We start from the raw sequence: 12,312 nt of genomic DNA on the forward strand, positions 1-12,312 counted from the left end.
TGGCTTTCCGTTATCCTGGAACGTGGTAGCTGTTATGGGTGTGCCGAATGCCGCATGCATCAATGAGGTCACCTCAACTTGAACTTCTTGAATGGTGGGAATGAATACCGGGAACTACTTAGTATCCTTGGGGGCTTTCCAGTCTCTATCTGACCAGTGTCGTAGGGTACAACAGATCATTGAGTTACTCGCCCGGGTACTATCTGGTCTTCATCACACGTCCATCTCGTCTTTCATCTACTTCGTGTGAGGAATGCCTATCGACGTCTCGTTATACTCAGCCCTACCACTCCCAGCAGGGTTATTGAGATGTGTTGTTAACGTTCAGGATCAAAGAGCCACGTAAACAACGAGGTGATCCTTCTTGGGGGCCAGCTTAAGCTTTTGGTATTTGTTAAACCCTTCCAATTCAGGCTACTGGTGGCATGGATTTTGGTTGTCACGATCTGCTTGTGGAAATTTTGTGGAGTAAAAGGGGCCTTATTACGGAGTAACTAGAACGATTCCCAGCGCGCAACGTGCGCCCAGCTATTTTCGATCAGGCCGCATCTCCCAAGCATCCCATCCCTTGGAGGGCTTGGGCCTGACGGCCCTATGACGTCGGATAAGACTGGATCGATTCACCCAGATTTGACCATTATCGATGGAACAGCATAGTGCTAGACAATGTGTAAGGCGGAAAGGTCCAGATGCAAGCAAGATATCGAGAAAGACATTAACAATGCCCGTAGAACCAGAAGTAAACACCCTCGTGTCGTCTGGTCTGCCAACTCTAAAATCCGGTGCCCGAAACACAAATAGGCCAAAATCAGGGTACGTTGCGCATTCAAGCCAGCTGTCTCCGACCAGCAATAAGCATCTCAGTCGTCCGATAGGCTTGACTGTATCAGTATTCAGCCCAGCTGACACATCTGCGTACAAGGGTCAGCGGCACATCCCACGAAACCGTATTCTCTTGCGAGTTTGCACTGTAAGCTGGCATTCCTCGTTAAGTTTCTGGACTTGCTGCGCCTGGATTCTTCGATCGGTTTCGCAGGACTGGGCTCACACATACTGGGACATATTCGCTCATTCACATAAGCAGGATTGTTGATGGTCATCTATGTTTGAATGCATAGGGCCTCACTTTCCTTCTCCATAGCATACCTAGATCTACAGTCCTGGACTCTCAACCCAGGTTGGTTGAAAATTTAGACATCGACGCTCCTCAGTTTTACGAGTATCCGTAACTTCAAAGAATTCGAAACGCCCCCCTGGAGAGCCGATCTTATCCACAGCGCTAGGACCACCACCGCGGTCAGCTTCATTTACCAGTATCGCTAAGGCTCGGCTCATTTCCACAGCTGCATCATCGTCATCTCTTCTGTACATAGTACTCAGGGACTCCCATTGCGAGCTGCGCTTTTCCTCAGAGGCGCAAATTAATCTACTTACAATAATTGCTATCATCATAGCTGTGCGCAAGACTCCAACAACCGACAGGGTTCACGAGGATCGAAACTCGTGCTTACAGCTGAGCATCACCGCCAAAAACCAAAATACCCCGCCAAAATGAAGAAGAAGACCGTCTTCGTAACCATCACCCCGATTCCCTCTCATATACCTCGCCAATTGGCTATTGATATGCTTCACAGCCATCAGGAGATCATTGAGCTCAACCCTCTCGTAATTGGTGTCAAACCAATCAAAGCCCCCCAGTCGGCACCCCCGGACGAGTTCTTCTCAACCTGGTACGACATTACAGAACGAATTCAATATGTGCCGGGCATGGGAAGATTCGGGTCGGGGAAAATCAATTTCAATGGCTGTTTCCATGACATGCCTTGGGGTCTACAGACACATGTATATGCACCGATGGGTATAGACCTCCGAAACAAATGGCAGATTCGAGGTAACCAGCCTGGAGAACCCCCAGAAACCAAGGAACTTGGAAGTGGTGCGCCTCCTTCGGGATTATACCTCAGAGAAGATATCGAGATAAAATGCAATCCAGCGATGGTATCATTTGTGAAGAAGGAAATGAAGGCTTCCTCCAAGACTATGGTCGATCGTCTTGTGAAGAAGGCTGAATTGATCGATGCAGGTGTCCTCAGCGCAATGTTCGATGATGGAAAACTCAAGACCATGAATCCTGCGGATCGATCGCAAACATTCCAAACATCTGGTCATTATTCTCCGGGCTTACTCTCTCCTGCGCCGTCGTCATTTGGCGCTCCTCCCCAGTCACCTGGGCTTTATCCTCCATCAGCCCATCCAAACTCTGCCCATCCAAACTACGCCCAGAATCAATCAGCCTTTACTCAAAACCAATCAGCCTACGCGCGACAGTCGCAATACGGTCAATATGGCCACGCCCCACCACCCCAAGGCCTGGCCATCGAAATGCCAGGTAGCACGCATTTCGCGCCAGATACCAAGCCACCACAGCAACATCTGCATCCATCCAACAATCGCTTTTCATCAGCCGTGTCGGAGTTGTCAGCGAGTTCTCCGCATAATTCCAATTTTCAGATGAACAGTTCTGCGTCTGACCGACAAAGCTATGCTGGTTCAGTTAGCTCCCATCCTAGTTCCTTCCAACCGGGTGACGATGGCAATACAACACATTCGCCTGGACATGACAAGCGGGCATTTGTAGCCGAATTACCTGCAAGCTTTGGTCCAGTACCTAATCGTACACCAAGAAGTCCTAACCCGAGTGCTCCAATGAATCCCCAACAAACACCACCACAGCCCCAAGCGCAAGACGGGCAGCAATACAACTACAATCCAGCTGATTATGCTCGCATGTCATAATGTCATCTTTATTACGCAAAGCTTCTACATCCCCGCGGTGTCCACACCACATGCCATGCCCAACACCATAGTATAGGTCTTATCGTTTCCGAAGTCAGTGACCAAGGCAAACGAACTACTATATTACCTCCCAACCAACATGTGGTCTGGTCGGCATGGCCTTCGAAGTCTTCTTCTTGCAATTCGTTTGTACTACGACGAGTACCGGCGTTCTCCGATGGAGGCTCACGATCGCAACATGTCTAGCTATCGTCAGACGGAATATAGGGCAAGTCGACCAATTGTCGGAAAAGTAGCTTATGCTTACTCCATACTTTTATTGTTTCAGATACCCAGAAAGATAGGAGAGCACATCTCGCTATTCATACCGATGGGTTTCCGTCCGCGATGTCATGATCTGCGAGCCTCTAATTTTTTGGTCTACGGGATTTTGGATTTTCTACTTTGTGATCCAGGGCAGAATGCACTAAGGCGCTCTCGAATACTTTGGTGTATCATGGTGGCACGTAACACGGTTCTTCTACAGGAATTCATGATGTCAATGCAAATCTAGTTCACGAATATATTGTTCTGCTTATACATGACTCCGTGTGTAACGAACATCTAGGCTCAGCATACACCACCCTCTAACCACTTTCATGGGAAATTTACGATACAAAGGTACCTACCTAGATACCTAGGCTGGGTTGCAGCCCAGAGAGATTGGCGTCGATCCTTCCTGCAAGTTTTCAGCTCTTCGAAGGCACTTCAATTTCAGCCCCAGATCGACCCAACTCGCCCCAGGAATATCAATCCAGGCCACGGTCGTGTGCGAAAGGTCTGATATTGCGTGCTCGCTGCAAGGCTACCATCCAAGCCGGCCCCCACCAACCTAAAATCAAGAACGCCTTGCCCATAAAGACTGTCAGGATCCCGTACTGCTTGTGAGAAGCCCGACCTCATCTTCACTGAGTATGGTTTTGATTCCTCGTGCTGTTGAAACCATCCCTCGTGCTTGAAATTTATTGACTTCGGGTTCGGGTGATCTTAGCAGCAAGACGAAATGATATACGCTGCCTTCCATGACTCTGGCGTATAACACCAAGATGCAGGAGCAAACAAAAATCCTGACAAGATATGTTCGAGACTTGTGAGTTGGCTCGGGCCAGACGATGTTTATTCTGGAGGACGCAGTGAGCAACCTTCAATTTTTAATCCAAGATTCTGGATATTACAGGCACGTTACACTATTCACACCGACGACTACTCCAATATCAATGCACCAAAAGCATTGAGAACATAGGAGGGATATTTTGATGAAGATTTGATGATTGTTCTTATTATAGAATATCTGGTCCATTCCGCCATTTCTGCCCGAGGAAAGGGTCACGAAACGCCGATAATATTCCTCTCACTACCAACCGATCCTTCGAATACCAACATGTTTTGACTGCCAATACTCCAAGAACTGGTCTAGAGGAAATGTTCGTCTCATTTTCATTCGTACAACTCGTCGCCAATATCATACATGCACCATATGTTCAATCATAGCTTTGTGGTCATGTGCCATAGTGCACCAACTTATGGGGCAGAGCAGATGAGACCTTGCTCAAGCTATAAGAATACGACCGTTAGTGATCTGATCTCTGGAGTTATTTTAGCTGGATAGACTTACGATAGGCAACAAGCAGCAGCGGGCGCGCTGGCCAATGGCGGCGCAGATCTCGCCAAAATTATCAGCACTGGTGGGTGTCTCGGGAGCTTTCGAATATCGTTAGCTGTGTATACAGAATCGTGTGGTAAGAGCGAAAACTTACGTGCAGCACAGTCAAGGTCGGCAACACCAAGGACATCGGTAGCGCAGCAAAGAGGAGTGCTGCCGAGGCCAGAGCAGAGGAGAACTTGACGATCCATCAAGGTGCTCTTCCCTGGAAGGGCAGCGGCCATTGCGGTGGAAGCGCCAGCAAGGGCGATGACGACGGCTTGGAAATGCATGTTGATGGGTGTTGTGGAAAGGTTTTGAAGAGTTGTTTGGTTGAGAGAATGTGTTGAATTGCTGATGAAGATGCTTTGAGGTGCTTTGAGATGAAATGAGGAGATGAATTTTAGAGGGGACTTGAGGCAGACTTTATACCTCTTTGTCCGGGTCGGTGAGTATCTTCTTCATGTGTTAGCATACCAGAGTCAGTGGTTTTTCGACGCGCCAGCATTCAGGGTCCTCTCAGCTGTGTAGGGCCATGATTCCGTCGATGACGATGATCATTGCATGGGAAGTGAACGTGGACTGTCCACTCATGACCCCTTATGACGAGGTGCTGCAGCAAGGCTTCGCCGGCGACCAACTATGGCTACGAGTGCTTCTTTGATCTTGGAAGGATATGGATGATCGGCACATGCCTCTGAGGGACTGTTGTACCTGCGTCGATCGTGCCAGGAACGGCAAGACGTCTACGACATGACGAATCAGATGAGTTTCCCGCGACAAATGCCATCTCGAGTGCAAGATGTCCATTCATCCAAGGAAACCCCATAAGCAAGAAATTAGCATCATGGGGAACACAATGCGCATGCGTTCCACAGGATTGGTTTATTGGTTCCTTGCGCTTTGGCCTCTTGTCGAGTGGGTTTTGGTGGACTGGCGAAAGGTTGGTCATGTATACTATTGACTCCTGGCTATTTCCCAGTAGATACGGAGTACTGAGACACAACTATGGACATCATTCAAAGGCTTTAGTGTTGATTATCGGCCAGTACTCTAGATATGGAATGGTTCTTCGATGATCTCCGAGCCCTCTCGTCGATCAAGAAATTTCGAGAGCCTCCTGTGGCACTGTGTGGATGCAGGTGCAAATCATAGGGCTCAGCATTCGCGTGCCATATCCTTGTTCAAGTTGGATAGTTCAAACCCGCCTAATCTTGTCCGGGCAGTCGAAGCTTCACTATTTAGGGGTTCAAGTGTTTAGGCATGAACAAATGATGTCGTTGTGGCAAGGATTGTTCCTTGCAGTGATCCTCGGTGTACTCCAACCGTATGGAGTCAAAGTGCCGATCATTGTGGAGATGCCGTTAGGACGGATGTGGCTGTGGCCGTTCGGTGGGCGTCGTCTTGAGACATCTTATGCTCCGACCAGGATGGACCTAGACAGGGTAAAAAAAAGATTCATTCAATTAACCGTCCCCGGTAGTTTGCAATGGTATGGGAACTTGAGTTGCTTGGGAATAATTGCCGAGTGATCCTTTTGTTCGCTAAATCTGTTCATCCAAGATTCCCATGCCATGCCATGGCAAAGCTGCGTCCACACGACTGAATTCCCTGCATCAACTTCCTGGTCAAGCTGAAATTAGTAGGGTAAACATGCTATGATGTCAATCACTCTAAGCGAAGCATTGAAGATTCGTCCCCACTTCAACTTCGTGTACGAGGTACTGGTGGATGCATTGAGAAGAGCTGCGAGCTGTCACCGGCAGAGTCGACCGGCATCGCTCGGAGCTAGTATTCAAGTGATTTCATGTCCCAACTTCAACGACCATGCGGCGTTGTGGTGAGCAAGTCTGTCAGTGACAGCATTCTAGTGTAATCTTTACACCGCAAGACATTGCCCCGAGTCTCATTCAGATTGCAAACTACCTTGGTCAACGCTGTATTTGGTGTCCTCCCCTCGAAAAAGCGGCCGAAAGGAGCGTTGCTGGGCGTCGTAACACCTCAGCCCTCTACCATGGATGTGTGGTCGCCAATCTTGATGTATTGCTGTAGTGGGTACTCTGGAAAAAAAGTTCGTGTGTAGATCGTGCAAATCAGGAGCAGCAGCCTCGAGGTCTCTCCAGATTGCCATCACTTCGCCTAAACCTGCAAATACTTTGTTCTTTCGTGTCTGATGGCTCCACCCGGATGTGCCTACTAACTAGTAGTCTGTACTTGACGGAGCATCCAATCAAATAGATTAGGGGAGTAACGATTGTACTTTACTGACGCCGATCGTTGTGGTGGCGATGTTGAAATGGAGGGTTCTCTACGGCACATCTTGGCTGGGGATGAGAGGAAGAATCGGGTTTCAATTTGGACAGCTTGCACTACTAAAAATGGCTTTCCATCTGTAACATAGGGACCCTAAGGTGTCTCGACTTGTCAGCGGAGGGGTGTCTGAATGTTGAGGTATCAAGCGTTTCAAGTCCACCAAGAATGCCGCTGACGAGCAAGAATAAACACTATTTCATGAAGGATGTGTAACACTCAAGGGCAACAGAGTCATAAGAAAATCCTGGCGGTGCGGTAATAGTGGAAGAGCACGGTCATTAAACTCTGGTTCTACTCTAAGCGAGCTGGGTCTATCTGCAGTCGCTGTCCGCCAGCAATCTCACTCCTCTTGCGAGTCACCATCAGCTATTCACCTTGACGTCACGGATCCCTCTGACAGGAGCTCATTTGCAGTAACACAAGTACACTTGTATGTTTTACCATTGTTGCAAGAGTCTTGAAGTGTGTGACCATACATTTTATCATACACTTCTATGCGATTATGGAGCCGGAAGCCATTTTTAATCCCCTCACAATCCTTGATGTTGTTTGTTAGGAATCCGCTGCGAAGTGGTAGCTACGAGAGCTCAGAAGCATTGTGGGTATATTGAAGTGATTGAAACTCGTTTAGACACCCGGAGGCTAACAGGATTCCAGTATACGTATTTGCACCTGTCGGACTTGACTTCCTTGCCCAGGACTCCTCCGTCTGACTAGTCGTAGCGAGAAGACAAGACGCATCGCCTATATCCAATAATGTGAGATAGGCATTCAATCCTCAAACTCTATTTACAATTACTGCGTGTTGTTTGTTCTACGAACTTCATCGAAGTGATCGTTCAAACTTGTGGCTTGCGTTCGCGCTCGGGCCTTGAGTTTAACCTCCTTGATCCCCAAATTGAAAATCACTCATTCGAGTCGCCTGGAGTCGATCTCATTGGATATACTAATTTGGCTGCAAGGTCTGAGGCGCAATTTCCAAGGAGTATATGGGAGGCATACAAGTTGACTGTCAAAACGATGAATAAGTACATGGTATGTGATAGAGACTTGTTTGGCATGTCCTGGCTCTAGGATTAGCAATATGATGGCCTTCGACCCTTACAACACAGAGCCACTCCTTGTCGGCACAGATCATATGTAGTCATTCTAATCATTGCTGCCATTGTAAGCAAGTCTTCTGAGACTGTTGATGTCGCTCGTGGCTTCGTTATTCTTGATCGTCCCGATGAAAGACTTCTATATCACCTTAGCCGTGTCATTGGTTGCTTTCGAGATAGAGAGACCACATCGCATTGAATCCCACTTGAACTTTCGTAATGGTCTTTTGCCACTCGTAAGCTGCCACAGGGATCGACTTTTGTTGTCACGGTGCCAGCAACCGTCGCACTTGCTTGGACCTCACGGCAACCCCGATTGGTTCGCTGTCGACCTTCTAGCTGGTCGATCCTTTTCGGTGTCGACGATTTTCATCCCTGTAGATACCACCGTTGGTCGAATCTAAGAAATCAGTTTGCGACAAGAGCCACTACTTACTAATTACTTTGTCGTCTCGTATTATGATTTATTTTGTTCTGCCGATCATCATTGGTGGCGACCCTGTTTTCGTGAGCTGCCCGCTGTCCGTAGTCCAGAAAGTTGCTTGCTGCGCAGCGCTTCGGGTTTGAGTGTTCAGAGTGATGTTAGGGACTTGAGGTCTGGTTAATTGCAAGTGGGAAACATGTCTCGATCGATCAACTGACAGCTGCGGAACCAAAACAGTACCGTGCTCGCGATCTACCATACAGCCCCTTTTCCATAACACTGAGGACTTTGGACAAGATGTACATGCTATACTACCGTCAACAGAATGGTATGTGTGTATCGCAGGCAGCATGTTCCATTTACGTATTCATTAGTGATCGTACCCTGTCGACCCGGAATGGAGTATACAGTTAGAAGAGCGGACAGCAACGACCACGATCTTCACTTCGCGCATATGTCTTACGCAGCTATCTGAAGCGTAAATGGTCATTAAGTAGGAGCGGAGGCTTTATTGTCAATCAGCCACAATATTCTATTGAAGCGATCTTCATGCTCACAGCTCTCACAGCACTGATCACCGCTGAGGCCTACGGTCTATAAGAAGCCACTTCTAAAAACGTCAAGGTCCTGCCTATATTCGGAATTCTATAGAGCCTTCTGTGAGGAGGCTTGCGCCGAAGATCCGTTCGTCTGGTCCACTGAAGCAGGCGCAATCTCAAACACTGGATGGGAAATGTGATGAAAATAAAAGGAGGTTTACAATAAGACACAGGACCACTGATCCATCATCGACACAGTACTGCAAACACTGGGCACGAATAAGAATTTCCAATCTCCAAATATCGTTCCAAAACAGCTTTAAAATCATTGCGTACTGCATTGCTATAATGGACTGCATATACGTCGGATATTGTGATCATGGTCACAGAATTCTGGTCATCATATCCAACACAACACCCACCGTTGGGCCTTCACCCCATGGTCTACTTATTGTGGTCTTACTTTTCCTAGTCTTACTAAGTAGTTTTCTCTGTGTGGAAACTTTCGGATCACGAAACCAGGAAACAAGAATTATCGTGGAATGATCTTGGAATGATCTTCATACAGCCTCCCATCACGAGAATGAAGCGAGGTTTACAAATGCCCTCGCGGCTCTCTGACCTTCCATGTAAATCCCCTTTGCCACTGGTCTATGTCAAGCTTCGTCCAGGTACTGAGCAGCAATTAAGAAAGTTATGGCTTTCTCGACGGTTGTGCCTCAAGTTTCTGCACATGTGTCGTGATTCAATGGCGCATCCAAAAGCACTCCTCACCTTTATCCTCGCTGACTCAGCAAGGCTGTGAACCCCTACCATCCACCACGACGAGCATACACCGAAATGGACGGACCCCAAGAGTGAGTGACTTTGCTTGCTTGGTTGAATTATGTTGGATCTCAAATATGGTTCGAGATATGTTTAATACATTATGATCATGCCCTTATTTTTTTATACGTACGAACCTGGGTAAAGATTTAGCTAATGTCAAGGTTGAGACCTCATGCCGAAAAAAAAGATGCAGGTGCAAGTCGCAACATGCAAGAGTACCTCATCTACGGTATTCCGAGACTCCGATTCCTCGGTTGAGTCAGTTTACGGTTGCTAAGGTCCGAAATGCGGGGAGGAACCAGTTCATCACCATACATCCGGTATATCGCAGTTAGTCGCACAAAGATCGCAGTCTCTGTTCGTCAAGCTCATAACTCACAACTGGCTATGAGATTCTCTTATACCTAGCACTGAGTTCAGTAACGAATTTGCGAGTGAGGAGATGGAAATATTCACCAGTGCACGCCCTTGAAGTCCGAGGCCAAGCACGCCTCGGCAGCGAAATGGGGGGCCTGAGAAGTCATAGACCCCAAAAATCACTTGCTCATACTAGCAAGATGATTTCCGTTGCTGAAAGAGCCTTGATGGATATCTCGGGTCGCGGGTTGCATCGATGGCAGTCTCCCCCCATCAGTGATATTGCTCTGGGAGAAGTCTCCTTGACCCTTCGATGTCGGCGCTCAACATGCCTAAGCGATCACAATTCGAATTTATTGATGGTTCACCTGCTCACACACAGGTAGAGAAGGAACTTATCAAAGCTCAAGCGAGGTCGCACGCTGCCAAAGAGTCGCATGCGAGGCGGAGAATGGTATTTCGCAACAAAGGACTTTCTGGAAAGCAATACCGAGTTGTTCAGCAAACCACAAAACTTCAAACTCTGCCTACTATCAATGGGTCCCATGAGTACCGGCCCTTACGAAAAGGTTCCCAGTCCGCTTATGTTACCTCTGGCCAGTCGATCTGCAATCTTTGTGGATATCGCAAACGCCATCTCCGTGGCTATCAGTCCGACAGCCATAAGCACCCGAGCTGTGGATGTGAATATCAAACAGAGTTTGAAAGTTTTCGAATGATGTTCAACCGTCCAGCGCTTTGGCCTGACTGGGATTCTGAGGAAGTTGTCGATCTACAGTTCTTCATCGAAGTATTAGGTACCAGTGTTCGGAGTTACTCAGATGGCGGATTCTTCAACATCGTCGTTCCTTGCCTCGCCAACTTCGATGTTGGGATTCGAAACCTCGTCTTGGCGGTAGCTTGCACCCACCGGAACATACTGAGCCCGAAACAGATGGACCCTGCGGCCTCCAAAATCAAAGCTCTCAAGAGGTGCAATAGTGCCGTTGACCTCCTCGCCAAAAGCTCTGACGTCACACCATCTGAAGCCTTGCAAGCGTCTTGCATTCTACTAGCATGCTGGTATATGTTGAGACTAGATTCCAAAGGCGCTGCCAACTGTATGCGCGTGGCAGAGAAACTATGCCATATGGACAGCAATTTGCAACTCAGCAGTCGAATGGTATCGGCACGAAATACTACAGACCCAGAAGCGACCAGCAACTATCGAAGATCGACATTTGCTACCATCATAACAGGGGTCGTGGCCAAGAAGCTTATCGACACGGCGACCATTTCCGTTTATCATACGTGGACTGAAAGCCAGAATTACCTTGCCCTTGAACTCAACTTAAGCTCTCACTGGTTTCGATATCCGATCAGAGATACCCATGACTTGCTAGGGAGCATTGAAATCCTTTCTCCATTCTACACACAGCTTAGGGCGAATGTCGCATATCATGCATGTATCAGTCGTAGCTCGAGTATTGTACAAGACTTGCTGGGCCACATCGAGAAGATAGCGACAGCATTGAACATGGCAACTGGATCCAATGAGCATATCGCCTTTGTGCTGAATGTCATCTGGTACTGGCTTACCTACTATTACACTGGTTTTCATTGTCATGTGTTATCAGCCTCCGAAATGTCTTGGGACAAGTACACCATCGAGTTTGTAGCCCTCGTTGTGCGGGCCGAGAGGTATCTTTCGCAAAGAGCGTCGCAGAAGTCATCCCGCTACATCTTTCTACCTGTTGGGACCATCGTCCAACCCCTGTGGTTCACAGCGGTCCACTGTCGAGAGCCTACAATCCGGAGACGTGCAATTTCTCTGTTACTCAAGCACCACTATAACGAGTCGGGCGTGGATAGCTGGCTGGCTGGCCAAGTCGCGCGGGAGCTTGTGTATCTCGAAGAAAACCAACGAGATGTCCGTACCGCTTTGGACGTCGACGAATGCGATCGAGTCCTGTTGCGCGGATTCAAGTGTGAACATGGGCAGCTATACCTCCTATACATATACGCTACCGACGTCGGGCAACCCGAAAGCACCATTATGCACCGCCATCCCTTTTCAATCCCAAAAGATCCGCACGGAGTGGTGGATTCTATGAGAATGAATACCGATGTCTCATACCTCCACTTCTTGGTGGCACTAGTTGCTCAAACCATGTCAGATCTAGCTCCGAGAGGTTCTCTTGTTCCGATACTACGATGATGAACTTGTGGAAATAATCCTGCCATCACATGGAGAGTGTGACGATCTCAGCTGTACTCGCACCCAACCGAGCACCT

General features: G+C 48.1%; 3 protein-coding genes across 3 annotated transcripts; 2 read left to right on the plus strand and 1 right to left on the minus strand.

Annotated features, from left to right (window-relative positions):
• Positions 1-1,551: 1,551 nt before the first annotated feature.
• LTR84_000730 (uncharacterized protein) lies at positions 1,552-2,796 on the plus strand (the record flags this gene model as incomplete). The annotated part of the gene is made up of 1 exon (XM_064844360.1): positions 1,552-2,796. One exon carries the CDS (start codon positions 1,552-1,554, stop codon positions 2,794-2,796), a length of 1,245 nt encoding a protein of 414 aa, XP_064712220.1.
• A 1,560-nt stretch (positions 2,797-4,356) lies between these two features.
• On the minus strand, positions 4,357-4,770 carry TH1 (beta ketoadipyl CoA thiolase, th1; the record flags this gene model as incomplete). Its single annotated transcript, XM_064844361.1, has 3 exons — positions 4,357-4,389; positions 4,451-4,536; positions 4,593-4,770. The coding sequence occupies 3 exons, from the start codon at positions 4,768-4,770 to the stop codon at positions 4,357-4,359; spliced, it is 297 nt and encodes a 98-aa protein (XP_064712221.1).
• Positions 4,771-10,366: 5,596 nt separating this feature from the next.
• Positions 10,367-12,235, plus strand: LTR84_000732 (uncharacterized protein; the record flags this gene model as incomplete). Its single annotated transcript, XM_064844362.1, has 1 exon — positions 10,367-12,235. The coding sequence occupies one exon, from the start codon at positions 10,367-10,369 to the stop codon at positions 12,233-12,235; it is 1,869 nt and encodes a 622-aa protein (XP_064712222.1).
• Positions 12,236-12,312: the final 77 nt, after the last annotated feature.

This window comes from Exophiala bonariae, assembly GCF_035927105.1.
Source record: "Exophiala bonariae strain CCFEE 5792 chromosome Unknown scaffold_1, whole genome shotgun sequence".
In the NCBI taxonomy this organism is placed as follows: Eukaryota; Fungi; Ascomycota; class Eurotiomycetes; order Chaetothyriales; family Herpotrichiellaceae; genus Exophiala; species Exophiala bonariae.